Source organism: Oncorhynchus masou, chromosome 6 (assembly GCF_036934945.1).
Source record: "Oncorhynchus masou masou isolate Uvic2021 chromosome 6, UVic_Omas_1.1, whole genome shotgun sequence".
NCBI classification, from domain to species: domain Eukaryota; kingdom Metazoa; phylum Chordata; class Actinopteri; order Salmoniformes; family Salmonidae; genus Oncorhynchus; species Oncorhynchus masou.
The window spans coordinates 16,177,294-16,192,703 of NC_088217.1; the positions used below are offsets into that span (position 1 = coordinate 16,177,294).

Here is a 15,410-nt window from a genome sequence, read left to right on the forward strand (position 1 = left end):
ACATACACACACACACACACACACACACACTGACCTCTGACCCAACCATGGTAGATTGGTCTAAAATGAAACGTTATCATACTAGTCACTAGTGCTTGATTCAACCAGTATTGCATCAGCACAAGAGGACATCAACATTCAGAAAATATGTTTATATAGTCATCCCATATGTGCCTATATGTTCGGCTCATTTGGCAAAAGCAAGATGGTTAATGTTTATGTTAAGTTTGAGGGGTATTGCAAACAGCAGAAGCACATACTGTAACCAGACCATGAAATCTAGCAGTACGAAGGACATATGGTGTGGTTTATATCCTTTTATAAACTGGGTTGTTCGATCCCTGAGTGCTGATTAGCTGACAGCCATGGTATATCAGACAATATACCACAAAACATTCATTTTTACTCTTCTAATTATGTTGGTAACCAGTTTATAATGGCAATAAGGCACCTCGGGGGTTTGTGATATATGACCAATATACCTCGGCTAAGGGCTGTGTCCAGGCAATCCGTGTTGCGTCATGCATAAGAACAGCCCTTAACCATGGTATATTGGCCATATACCACACCTCCTCGGGCCTTATTGCTTAAGCATAGGCTTCACAATTGAAAATTCCTACATTATTCTTAGAGCAGCAAAGACAAATCATTCTCAGCTCGTTAGCCAGGTACACATGGTTTCAGTTGCTTTTAATATCTTCTCCCTGCTTTAATGACCTGTACTGTTCCTGCCAATAAGACTGGTACTAACTCGGTCCTGTTAAGACTTTAAAAGCAGTCAGTCTCAAGTTCAAAGGCAAAGAGTTTAAATAGGAACGCTATACAGAGGCGCTTCTCAAACCTGTTTCAACTCTAGAGTAAAGCTATACGGAGGCACTTAAGCCCTGTTCACAGTGCAGGCCTTAATGCTCCAATCAGTTTCGTTTTTTAAATCAGTTTTGGAATACTCACTGTCCAAACAGCAAGTTAGTCACTTCTAAGGCTAGTTGCCATAGTTACCATGGGTGTGGCGCAATGGGGTAGGCTGATTGGTGTTGGTGCTAATGTTTATGATCCCTCAAAAGTAATGTTGCAAGCTATGGTAAAAATACTTAAATAAAGTGCTACCTTAGTAGGCTTTTGGGGTATCTGTAAATAACTATTTATATTTGAAAACTTTTACTTCACTACATTCCTAAAGGAAATTAAGTACTTTTGACTCCATAACATTTTCCTGGCACAAAAAATACTTGTCACATTTTAAATGATTAGCAGGACAGGAAATTGTCTAATTCACACTTATCAATAGAACATCCACGGTCATCCCTACTGCCTCTGATCTGGCGGACTTACTAAACACACGTGCTTCAATTGTAAATTATGTCTGAGGAAACCCCTTGCTATCTGCAGGTAGCCTGGCGGGGGCGGCAGGTAGCCTGGCGGGGGCAGCAGGTAGCCTGGCGGGGGCAGCAGGTAGCCTGGTGGGTAGGAGCGTTGGGCCAGTAATCCACAAGCTGACAAGGTAAAAGTCTGTCGTTCTGCCCCTGAGCAAGGCAGTTAACCCACTGTTCCCCAGGGCACTGATGATGTGGATATCGATTAAGGTAGCCCCCCACACCTCTCTGATTCAGAGGGGTTGGATTCAATGCGGAAAGAAACATTTCAGTTGAATGCATTCAGTTGTAAAACGAACTAGGTATCCCCCTTTCCACATCCGTAAAAAAAGAAAATGGATGCTGTCTGGTTTGCTTTATATAAAGAATTTGAAATGATTTAATACTTAAGTATATATTAGCAAGTACATGTACTTTTGATACTTAAGTATATTTAAAACCAAATACCTTTCCTCAAGTATTACAATTGGGTAATTTTTCCACCACTGCATGGATGCTTCCCAGGTGCTTTGAATGTTCAAAATCATAGTGTAAGAACACTTTTAAAGACTCAAAGGATAAAAGCATGATACTTTCAGAATGAGTCCTTTTGGCTAGCCACAGCAGTCAGCAGTAACTGTTTAGCTATCTAGCACATTCACTCATTTGTTCGTTAACTAAACAATTAACGAGGTAGTTATAAACCATGTGTTCTTCTAAAACTGTCAACAGAGTAGCTAGCTAACCAATAAGATATGAGATATGCCAAATAAGTCTAAAAACCACTTGAGGGCAAATAAATCAGATTTGAGTCGCATGGCAAGGAATCAGATTTCTATTGATAGGTGGTTTGAAATGTGGCTTGAAATATTTGATTCCATGTGTTTTTTGGCTGTTCAGACTGCCAGGAAGAAAAGAAACGGATTAGAATTGGACACGCAAAAATATATATACAGTATATATGAGTCACTGCCAATGTGAGCAGGGCTTTAGAGACCTGACTCATATGATATGATGCAAAACTCATCATAGTGGCTATATTTCAGCCTCCTTGAACAGTAATCGCTCAGAGATGTACAAAAAAAGAGAAAGTAAAGATTTCCCCATGTTTAATTAAGTGGCATCTGTATGTGGACCCAACTCTAGCCTTGATTCCACGCTTGTAAGTATGGTACTGCGACACTAACCCGACGCAAACGACTATGCAATTTACCCGTATTAAGAGCAAACTTTATGAGCCTTGCTTTAACTTTCACATAAAGGTTATCAGAAGGCAGTTATTGCACGAGTCAGGGTATGATTTCATGGTGACTGTTGTGTTTATTCTGGAAAAATGACTTCCGGACAACATAAACCCGCACAGCCCCAAGGATTTCTCAAATAGACGTTTTACCTCAACAGTTCTGTAAACAACGCAACTCAATGTGCTGTAGACGGATTAACCCAAAAAGCATACATTTAGAGAGAGGGAGGAAAGTGACACCTAACTGCTGTGTGGATTAAGTTAAACACACACAGAAGAGGAAGGGCTGGGTGCATCAATAATTCATAGAGATGTTTTTTTGTCACACACCGGATAGGGGCAGTGAAATGTGTTGTTTTACAGGGTATGCCATTGTAGTGCAGTGCCCCTGGAACAAATAAATATGTTAAATTAAATTTAGCTTAAAAAAGAGCTAAGGACAATGTTAGTCTTGTTAGCATTCATGCTATCGCATCAAATGGCCCGGCTCTGATAGCTACCATAATCTTGCCCGAGCCCAATCCAATCAACCATTCAAATGCCATCACAATATTTACAACACAGTTGAACTCCAAGCTCTTTAAATACCCATAAGGTTAAGTATCATTATATCCAATTGGATGATGCTGCTGTGACATGAAAACAGTCAATGCCTAAAACAGTTCTCTTTTCAATGGGAATTGAGTCATATTTTACAATGTAAAACTGTCACAATCAATTGAGCTATTTGCCTTCTGAAAACTGCAGACAACTCCTTTGGACTATCCCTGGTAAATGCTAAACATACTATAACAGTTAGTTCAAAACTGATTTGAGTTATTAGAGGGTAACATCCAGCAGACCAGGGTTTAAACCCACAACCCTTGCAGTTATGCACACACACCACCTTTTGGCAGAGGCCAAATTAAAGGTTACAATAGCACTGCCAATGATAGACTTTAGTTTAGTAAAAAATTACAAATATGGCTTGGCATGTGGAAATGTTGTATAATGACCCTTCCGGTGTAAAAAACATGTAAATAAAAAAATAGACATTTAAAGTGAGAAGTAGGCATTGGTTTAATGCTAAAAACTAAAAGAAATTCACAAGCACCAAAATGCCTACTCCACCCATGCTCTAACAAGGTTTTCCAGCACACAGCTTTTACGTAGTACGGTAGTTATGTTGGTCTAGTGTACTTCAAATAATGTGTATGCAGGTTGCTTAGGATTCAGATCTTCTCAAACAGCCTAATTCAGAGAAATAATGGACTTTACAGTGCCCTGTTAAAATAATGTATATACACTGAACAAAAATATAAACGCAACATGTAAAGTGTTGGTCCCATGTTTCATGAGCTGAAATAAAAGCTCACAGAAATGTTCCATAAACACAAAAAGCTTATTTTATTAATAAAATATCATTTATTTAAAATGTTGTGCACACATTTGTTTACATCCCTGTTAGTCAGCATTTCTCACTTGCCAAGATAATCTATCCACCTGACAGGTGTGGTACATCAAGAAGCTGATTAAACAGCATGATTATTACACAGGTGCACCTTGTGCTGGGGACAATAACATTCAAATCTAAAATGTGCAGTTTTGTCACACAATATAATGACACATATGTCTCAAGTTGAAGGAACATTTGAGGGAGCGTGCAATTGGCATGCTGACTGCAGGAATGTCTATCAGAGCTGTTGGCAGAGAATTTAATGTTAATTTCGCTGCCATAAACTGGCCTCACAACCGCACACCACGTGTAACAACGCCAGCCCAGGACCTCCACATCAGACAGATGATGAAACTGTGGGTTTGGACAACCGAAGAATTTCTGCACAAACTGTCAGAAACTGTCTAATGGAAGCTCATCTGCGTGCTCGTCGTTCTCACCAGGGGCTTGAACTGACTGCAATTCGGTATCATAACTGACTTCAGTGGGCAAATGCTCACCTTCGATGGACACTGGCATGCTGGAGAAGTGTGCTCTTCACGGATAAATCCCAGTTTCAACTGTACTGGGCAGTATGGCATCGTGTGGGCGAGCGGTTTGCTGATGTCAACGTTGTGAACAGAGTGCTCCATGGTGGCGGTGGGGTTATGGTATCGGCAGGCATAAGCTATGGACAACGAACACAATGGCAATTTGAATGCATTGTTTAGGGGTACGTGACAGACACCGTGGTCTTCAAGGCTGTTTAAGCCTTTTGTGGTAGTTCCACCATGTATAAATGTAACGTAATACTATTTGTAAGATCAATTTGAGAGTATGGAGGGAAAATGTAGTGTGTGTGGCAAGGAAAATGGCAGACAGGCGATGTGTGTGTCTCTGCCTCTCCACACACGTGTGAGACTTGGCAAGTCTGAGTGCCAAGCCGCGTGTGAACAGTGAACCCACTGACACGCTTTATGCCACAGCAAGGCATGCATGAAATATATATACTGTAAACTGTAACCCACTGTACCTGGGGATAACCTGAGATATGCACCACCACGAGGGAGAGGGGAGAGTGTGAGAAGCAATAGATGGAACGATACATATTAGACCAAGTCTCTAGATTTGCCATCTGCTGTCCATCTGCATTCAACCCAACAGCTGCTAATTTGGCAAACTAGATCTGAATAACTGCATGCCAATTTTAACTTTCTCATTGTACAGATGTCTTACTAATAGAAATGAAATGTTATTTGTGTAGAGAAACAACTATTTCTACGTTTATAGGTTACGTTTATAGGTTACTTTCTCAACAGACATGGGTTTACTATTTGTTGGCTAATCACAAAAACATGTTGCCTCATTGTCCATGGAAGGGGATTTGTCACTTCAACCTGGCCCTTGCTCAGGATTTGCGAAAGTGTGGGGCATTTTGTGGTGAAGTGTTACTGTACATATATTTTTTATTGTGTTTTCTGAACACATTAAAACCTCCTTATGGAAACTGCAGCTGTGAGTCAAGGCAGCAGACATTTTAAATATGACCACTCCCAAACCTTTTATTTATTTCTTCTAATTAAAATGCCAGAAGTACAGGCAACGTCAGTACTATTTTTGAATGTACTGTCAGTCTAAATAACCTGGCAGAAAGTGGCTTCGGCTACTGTTCTCCAGGAACATGCAGAGATGACACATTGAACCAATAAGTGCTCTTAGTACCTTACCTTCCTGTTATTATCATTCAACAAACATGGAAAATTACACACAAAAAAATCTTCAAATCACTGTTTGTAGCTATTCCTCTGATGCATAAGCTAATTACAGAGTAGGTACACATTAGAGCCTAGCACTTACAACTGTTCATATGTCATTTCATTGGCAAGCATTGCAAGCCGAACTGCTGAAGATCTAAGTCACGGACTATCACTCAGAATAAGATCATCTACTAGCTAAGTGAGAAAAATGTAAACAGTGAAAGCCAAGTAGACACCCGTCTACCCTACAAAGGGGTTTATAGCACTCCCCCTAAACCTATTTAATGCCAGCTGTTAAGTGCTATTGGTTTCCTTTTGACTAGGCCCCATGCTGATTCCCTCTTTCCCTCTCTGGTACATTAGCAATGGCTTAGTAGATGCAGAATATAGAAAGGCCAATCTTGCGTTACTCCTGTCCCTGCCATGAACACTGCTCTGTGTGGAAGTCCCTCGGGAAGCAGGGGCCCCCCTCCCCCTCCCCCTCCACAGGCTCTCCAGGTCTGCCAAAGAGAGTGCGCTTTAGTGAGAGACACACTGTGCTGTGTGGAGGCCGATCCCTGCTGTTGCCGCAATGTGTGTGAAGGGTGTTTGTGCGTTTGCACGGGCGCGTGTGTGGTATCTGTTTAACAAGAGTGAGAGTCTTAAAACAGAGTGTTAGCAGATGTGGTACAGGTATCTTCTTGGTCTTGGTCCTAGAGACACACTGTGTGGATTACAGAACATGTGTGGGCTGTTTTCCTATAAGCAAATTCGCTGGGGTAAAAAGAGTAGCAAAGCTGCGAGGCAGCAAGAGGCCCAAAAAGCAAATCAGGTCATGGTGTTCCACAAGGAGGGTCTTCCAGGAGGTGATTGGGTCATCACCAAGGTTTAAGTCTTTAATTCATGGATTGATTGCCCACCAGGCTGTCCTGGGAACACCGTGTGTGCTATGCCTGTCATGTGCTGATCAGGAGTCAAGTGTTTCGCCAAGTGAGGAGAACAAGGCTCTTAAATTCTCAAAATGTATCTAAATGTAATCGAAAATATCCCCAAAAGTAATTATTCATCATGAGAGGTCTATAAACAATAACTAGTAATGCTACATACTCCAAGAAAGGTTAAAATCTCAACTTTCTGGAATTTAAAAAAATAAATTGCTGAGATGTAACCACTTTTGAGGACACAAGCTCAAGTACACAGTACAAATATGATAAAAAAATATGAAAATAACATTTTATGATGTATTGCCTATTTAACAAAGCTGTAAAAATCAGGCTTGAAATTACATAATTTTTCTAAATACAACATAATCAATTTATAAACGACTAACTATACAATTTCACCTTCCATACAACTGTAAAATACATATTTGTATATTTAGTGTGCATATAGAGAAAATGTGAAACATAGAGAACATAGAGAACATAGAGAAACAGAGAAAATGTGCATATTTTCTAAAGGTCTCTCGATCAAAACGTCTGCCCCCACTGCTGTGAATGTCACACAGAGCTTTAGCTTAGCTTCCTGAACTCATTAGAAACATGCCTTTCATCTCATTCTAACCTTGTCCATCTATGCCAAATTTATGAATTAATTGAGATGAATGGCTATAAATCGATCTCTGAATGTGCTGCCGCGACAAAACCACTTTCTCCTGTTGTTGTATTACGATGTAAGGATTCCAGGCATATGCGTTGCTGGTGGCTGTAACGTAAGGTCCAGCCAGGGGTTGAAGGATAGTTGGAAGAGCGAATGAAATGGTAGGAGGGACATCCCAGCTTCAAGGGGTGTCAGATTTCCCATCCTGCTTCACAGGGGCAGAAGAGACATACTCCTGTGTCCATGACAATCTATGGTGTCCACATATCCATTTATACTGTAAGTGAAAATGTCAGTCAGAACCTGTACCAGAACCACGCAGGTCCCCAAAACAGGAAATTTACATCTAATTAACGCACTCAGCAATTTCCCAGATCAAGGTGAAGTCAGCATAGGCAGATAAGGTGACCACAGATCTTGGAACATTTTTAACACCAAAACTAACATTTGGATGTCAGTGCAAGACTGACCTTAGATCAAAATAAAAAGCTTACGAAGCACATACAAATTATGCAAGACAAAAATCTGTAGAGAATTCCTTTTGGCATTCCCAGCAGTCCTCTGTGTGTGAGAAGATAATCAAATCCTACGTGGGGTTTGTGCCTTGGTGAGAGCAGCTGGAAGTAATGGAGGCCAATTATGAACCAAGTTGAGAGTGAGCGAAGAAATACGTCTTCCGGAATCACAAAATAATCTAATCCTGGAGTGCTTGGTCATCATGATTATGCAGCTGGCAGGGGGAAAAGAACAGTGGGGCCTAATCGAGCTGTCATCAATATCCCAAGATGGCTACAGATCTGATGGAAATCCCAGGCAGAACTGATTTCACCTGGGACACTGAGTGCCATCGAGATCTACTTAATGAGAGACAGTCAGTCGTTATCGCTTCTGGGACACTACATTCTAGACTGAAGTCAAACAATGCCAAACACTTCAAAAATGAGAATCTGGAACATATTTCAAGACTGTGCTCCTACTCTTCTGACTGGAAACAAGATGTACAGATTTACCCCTAAGGGGATTTTTATTAGTGTGTGGTGCTGCAGTTGTTCTTGACACTCGCATGTCGTGCAGGTACATCTTATATAACCGCAATGCCCTTGAGTCATGCCCAGGCAAGGCATGTATGAAGTGGGGACCAGCTTCATTGTGTAAGCTGATAGAACCAAAACATTTTTTTTTGGGGGGGGGTTCACAACACTAAAAAACACATGAATTGCACTATAACAGTGACTTATGGTGCCCACAAACTGTTAGGGCCTACATAAAGCTGTCCCAACAGCAGAGCTTTCTTTTCAACACCATGGAATGAATCCTTACCACCGCTACACCTAGCTATCAGCGGAGCCTTGTCTGGCAGCAAAAAAGTTAATTCAGCCTCATTTACTGCTTTTGAAAAAAACATAGCTGACAGGGCTGACTTGCTTACACAAATGTGGTTTCTACAGATAATTGAGATGTACATAGTACATACTATGGCATAAGGGAAAGATGCGTGGATAAGAGGCCATCAGTAATTTCGATTAAGACATTAATGAGTGAGCTAAGATGGATGTAATCAATATAACTATTTAATCAGCACTTTTCTACTGTATTGCAACAGAATTCAGAACATGGGCTGTTCTTACAGTATTATCCCTGTACACCAAGTCACGACCGTAGGATAAATAAAGGGGACATATAAGCAGACAATGAAAGCTCTTACAATATTAAATTATTACATTTCTCTAAAACAGGTTATAGGCTACATGTGCACCACCAAGTCAGAACAGTAGGCTAAGTTATGAGGGGAAATGGACAAAATTATTAGGGTGAAGCACATGGGCTACTACCAGCTTACTACACAACACATACCTATTACTATCTTACGTACAATATACATATCTCCCTGGCATATTACATAATTTATGTAGCAGCATACAATACATTTTTGTACTCCCCTTGTTGTGCTGTAATCACTTTACCAGGAAGGTGGAAGGTGGTCCATATTGTGGGCAAACTTTGTCAAAGTCTGGCATTCTTTGGATTTACGGTGCTTTCAAGAGAACTGGGAAAAAAACACGGTTGAATCATGACGTCAGTGATCTTCAGGTCAGAGCTCTAGAAAGAGGCCAGAGTTCACGACTTGGAATTCCGAGTTGGATGGCAGTTCAAAACATTTTCCAAGCCGGAGCTAGTTTTTTTGTCCCCCGAGTTCCCAGTTGTCTTGATCTCACTTGAAGTCTGAGAATTCCCAGTTGTTTTGAACGTGGCAGAAGTCATGCTGGTTTGACAGAATGGCCAATGTATTCAACCTCTTCTGGCCCATGGTGTTGCATGTGAATGTTTATCATTTTTAAGCTTGGAAAAGAGACCCTTAAAACCAGACTTGGACCACACACCCTCTCCACAGAATAGCAGGCTAGTGATTGCTTTGCAACACTTGCAGTTAGCCACTGATTCCTTCCGAACCACTCAATTTCCAACTTGTTGTTTAATGTTTATGTCCAATGGCCGATGAGCACTGATACGTTTCATCTATAATTTCTCTTCATATGACAAGGGTTGAAAAGGATTTGCCAGGAGATTGTCGACTTGACTCATGATGATAACTGCTTGTCTAGCTTGCTAACTAAGATTTTGAAAGTATGATGTTGACATGATCAGTCCAATTAAATCTAAAGTAGATATATGATTTGACATCATTTTATCTGTGGCCAATGACCTTGTGCCTTCTTAGGATGGGCACTTCCAACGTAAATCTATAGCAACACCCAAGGGTCTTGAATTTTCAAGCTATTCCCGTAGATTTTGTGGTGATGTTTGAGGACCCATGCCAAATCTTTTCAGTCTCCTGAGGGGGAATAGGTTTTGTTATGCTCTCTTCACGACTGTCTTGGTATGCTTGGACCATGTTAGTTTATTGGTGATGTGGATACCAAGGAACTTGAAGCTCTCAACCTGCTCCACTGCAGCCACGATGAGAATGGGGGTGTGCTCGGTCCTCTTTTTCCTGTAGTCCACAATCATCTCCTTTGTCTTGATCACATTGAGGGAGAGGTTGTTGTCCTGGTATATCATGGCCAGGTCTCTGACCTCCTCCCTATAAGCTGTCTCGTTGATGTCGGTGTTCAGGCAGTACACGTCCTGGTAATCTGTCTGGCCCTGCGGCCTTGTGAATGTTGACCTGTTTAAAAGTCTGCATAGAGCGTGATCACACAGTCTTCCGGAACAGCTGGTGCTCTCATGCATGTTTCAGTGTTATTTGCATCGAAGTGATGGTAGAAGTAGTTTAGCTCGTCTGGTAGGCTCGTGTCACTGGGCAGCTCTCGGGTGTGCTTCCCTTTGTAGTCTGTAATAGTTTGCAAGCTCTGCCAAATCCGACGAGCGTCAGAGCCGGTGTAGTACGATTCAATCTTAGTCCTGTATTGGCGCTTTGTTTGATGGTTCGTCGGAGGGCATAGCGGGATTTCTTATAAGCTTCCAGGTTAGAGTCCAGCTCCTTGAAAGCAGCAACTCTAGCCTTTAGCTCAGTGCGGATCCATGGCTTCTGGTTGGGGTATGCACGTACGGTCACTGTGGGGACAACGTCATAAATGCACTTATTGATGAAGCCAATGACTGATGTAGTGTACTCCTCAATGCCATCGGAGGAATCCCGGAACATATTCCAGTCTGTGCTAGCAAAACAGACCTGTGGCTTAGCGTCTGCTTCATCTGACCACTTTTTATTGATTTAGTCACTGGTGCTTCCTGCTTTCATTTTTGCTTGTAAACAGGAGTCAGGAGGATAGAATTATGGTCAGATTTGCCAAATGGAGGGCAAGGGAGAGCTTTGTATGCGTCTGTGTGTGTGTGGAGTAAAGGTTGTCCAGATTTTTTTCTCCCTCTGGTTGCACATTTAACATGCTGATAGACATTTGGTAAAACCGATTTATGTTTCTCTGCATCCTACTAGGAGCGCCGCCTCTGAGTGAGCGTTTTCTTCTTTGCTTATGGCAGATAACAGCGTATAACCAGCCAGCTGTATGTTGATAGTGTCGTCGTTCAGCCACGACTCCGTGAAGCACAAGATATTACAGTTTTGAATGTCCTGTTGGTAGGTAATCGATTGTATTCTCCAAAGATTACACGTTTGCTAGTAGAATGGAAGGAAGTGGGGGTTTATTAGATCGCCTACCAATTCTCAGAAGGCAGCCCACCCTCTGGTCCCTTTTTCTGTGCCTCACGCAAATCACGGGGATCTGGGCCTGTTCCCGTGAAAGCAGTATATTGTTCGCGTCGGGCTCGTCAGACTTGTTAAAGGAAAAAAAGGATTCTGCCAGTCCGTGGTTAGTAATCACAGTCCTGATGTCCAGAAGTTATTTTCGGTCATAAGAGACGGTAGCGGCAACATTATGTACAAAATGAGTTTTAAAAATATGTTACAAACAACGCAAATAAACAAACAAAAAACACAATCGGTTGGGGACACGTAAAACATCTGCCTTCTTCTCCGGCGCCATTTTTTACTGATAAATGGGAAAAGTTCTTAAAAACAATGTTGTAACAAGTAGACTAACAGGCAGAGGTGACCATTCTTTTCGAACGTTTGATAAAAAGCCCCAAAATGTACTATTTTAGGCTTACTTGGTCTCAGTATGGCTGGGCATGTCTGAATATGGCAATTGTATTGGCAAAGAAGGACCAAAGTGGGATAGGCCTCGCAGTAAAATAATTGCAGCAACAGCTGGAAACTCTCACCACATTATTCCACATAGCAGAGGAAACACTGAACCAATCAGACTGGTAATCAAAGTTTTCCTCCATGCTGGTCCACATCCCAAAGGGAAATGGAGACAGGTTTTGCCAGGAGGTAAAACATTAATGAAAGCTGTTGAGAGTGGGGTGGAGACGCAATACAACAATAACACACACTGAAAACACACCATCTCTGTGGTTTACTCAGTAACAGCAAGGCATTGGAAGATGTGTTTATATCTGTAGTGTGGTGTAGGCCAAGTCTGCAAAATGACCAACTTTCTCACTTTAGTCAAATGACTAAGTAAATGGGTATACAGTCGCTATTTGGCACACCAAGAAAAAAATATGTTTCTGTAAAGTGTGTATTTAGCCTCAGTATAGGTCATAAATTAAGACTTTTTGTTTGCATGATAAATAAATAAATAATGCACTGCAAACATCTCAACCAGCCGGCTGAGTTGCCCAATTAGAGTAAACAAATGTTGTATTGGAATTTGCTTTAAATCATCTCAAATATGATACATTCATTTACATTATGTCTGCTTCATGTACATCTAGTAAATGAGGACAAACTTCAAATAATACAATTATACTTTTTTGTCAAAATATAAATATTAGAAAGCATGTAAATTAATGTGTTTACATTTTATATACATAGAATACCAATAAAATGACATGTACTGAACAATATTGTGAAACATATTGAAGATAACAGGCAGACAATGCAGAATGTTATGAATTTGAAAGGATTTTTGTATTTGCACAAACAAGATCTAATTACAAGATTTCTCCATTATCACTAGATTTAACTCAAAGCTGCAATATGTATGTTTTTGAGCGACCCGACCAAATTCACATATAAATATAATTTATAGATCTGTCCATCTCATTGAAAGCATCTGTTCTATGTGCCTAATTTCTATGCTTCCTGTTCTTATGTTTCGTTTTTTAAGCCTTTTACTTCTGGTTTTACACACCAGCTTCAAAGAGCTGAAAAAAATATATTTTGGTTATGGAAAATATATTTTACAGCGGTTTAGATGGTACAATGATTCCCTACTCTATATTCACTTGTTTTGTCACAAACTGAAATTAGGCGAACTTATAATTTTTGCAACCAAGAAATGGTGTAGCAATTTCTGCATAGTGGACCTTTAACTAGTAAAGTCAGTCAAGAACAAATTCTTATTTTCAATGACGGCCAAGGAACAGTGGGTTAACTGCCTTGTTCAGGGACAGAACGACAGATTTGTACCTTGTCAGCTCGGGGATTCGATCCTGCAACCTTTCGGTTACTAATCCAACGCTAGTTCCACTAGGCTACCTAATATATATATAATTTAATTGTGCGTAATTTAATAAAAAAATGTAAAAAGAGCTGCCTGCTAAATACTTGGTGGTAGCACCTTTGGCAGCCATTACAGACAGCTGTGAATCATTTTGAATACGATTCTACCAACCTTTACTCTCTTAGGGCAACATTTGTTTGAGTAAACATTGCTCAAGCTCAGTACATTTTTTTCGGAATCATTCATGAGCAGCAATATTCAAACATTCTCTTCAGTTTTTTAAGCAGATTGAAGTCGGGGCTGAGACTGGACCATTCAGGAACACTATGACAGATGGCAGGAATGAATTGCTGTTGGCAAATATTGAGTGCCTATTACTGTACAATTAGGATACTTATTAATACGAAGAAGAAGAAGAAAAAAATCCCAATGTAGGGCATGCCATTTGAGAGCTTTAATTAAATATACATACGGTATGTTCAAAAGTTACTCTGTATGCACAACACATGGTGAAACTATGAACCCTTATTAACGTCGAAATATAAAACGCTCGTGCTGGGTATTCGACTCACCTGGTTTCAAGTTGCTCTGAAAATAGAATATAACCATTATAAAACACCCCAAGCACATCGCAAGAACCATCCGATTAACTTTGGGTTTTCTCATCCTGAATCTTAAGGAACGACAAAGCCGACCCAAATCCGTTTGTAATTCATGCGAAAAAAATGACCGTTCCACGCTCAAGTAATGTTAGGGATTTGGACTTTCGAGAACATTGCCCGGGTACATATAGAACAGCCTCTTCTTCAAATAAAATTGCTGCTTGTTACTTGTGCAATTCGTCATGTTGATGTACATCCACGCATGTTCTGCGCCGTTGAAAAGTTGCAACTGTTCAACCACAAAATCAGCGACACTTTACGGTATGTGAAGCCAGCAAATAATGAGTTGCAGACACAACTGGCCAGGGGAAAAACACAAATGTATTTTTATGATGAACGGTTTTATATGCCCGTTGAAGCTTCTTTCCAAACGTTTGTTTTTTTGTTAACTCTTTACTTTCCAGAAACATGGCTGGCACGTGGCATGGGGTGAATCATATGCTATACTGAACAAAAATATAGCAACATGAGCAGAAATAACAAATCCAAATCCATAAAGCCATTTTATGGGGGGAAATTAATTCAGATTGGGTGCACCCCTGCCCAGTCATGTGAAATCCATATATTAGGGCCTAATGAATTTATATAAATGGACTGATTTTCTTATATGAACTGCAACTCAGTAAAATCTTTTAAATTGTTGCATTTTGCGTTTATATTTGTGTTCAATATACATACACCAACAAGAGTTTAGTTGGTGAAATTGGGAAAGAAATATGATGTATATTCAGTGAACCAATGCAAATTAATTCCTGGTATAAAATGAATGACTACAGTGATATTTGAATAGGCCTAATTGTAATGGTAGAGATTATTAAATACAAGGTTACATTTCTTAACCAATAAACATGGTTGGTGGGAGGACAGAGTAATGAAGCCATGATATATTCTCAAAAAACTGTAAACTGTTCTTGCTCCACAATCAATAATCCATTTGGCTATTTAAAACTAAACAAGACTTATGAAATAAAAGCAAAACCACACCATACTGTACAGTATGTGCTTTAAAAAGTAATGCGCTCGTTCATTTGGACTACCCTTCGTGTAGCTTTCCCTCACAGAATTTCAATGATTTGACTGTTATAGACACTAAACATCACATAGTTGGAGCATACAAACGTTTCTAACATATCTTTTACCTTTGCCCTGCCTCTAAAGGCGACCTGTTACATAACACAAGAGAGACAAAAAAATGATAAGTGGCTTCAATATTTGACATTTTTGTTCTTGAGAATGTAAATCTCTTAACATTGTTTTGGTTATTGGCATGATAGACTAGCAAGCCAGTGCAGTGTCTGCATTCCACCGTAATACTTATTGTCAGTGCTTCATTCTGCTGTGTCAGACCACATCTGTCAGAGGACTGGAATTGACGGGAGAGCAGGGACGAGGA

The 15,410-nt window shown here is 40.3% G+C and overlaps 1 protein-coding gene across 1 annotated transcript in view; it reads right to left on the minus strand.

Annotated features, from left to right (window-relative positions):
• The window catches only part of LOC135541415 (carbohydrate sulfotransferase 11-like), a 36,929-nt gene extending 22,614 nt beyond the window's left edge, over positions 1-14,315 (minus strand). Inside the window, exon 1 of the mRNA XM_064967650.1 lies at positions 13,928-14,315. Coding sequence (XP_064823722.1) covers positions 13,928-14,021 — 94 coding nt within the window. The 5' untranslated portion in view covers positions 14,022-14,315. The remainder of the gene's footprint in view (positions 1-13,927) is intronic.
• Between the last annotated feature and the right edge of the window lie 1,095 nt (positions 14,316-15,410).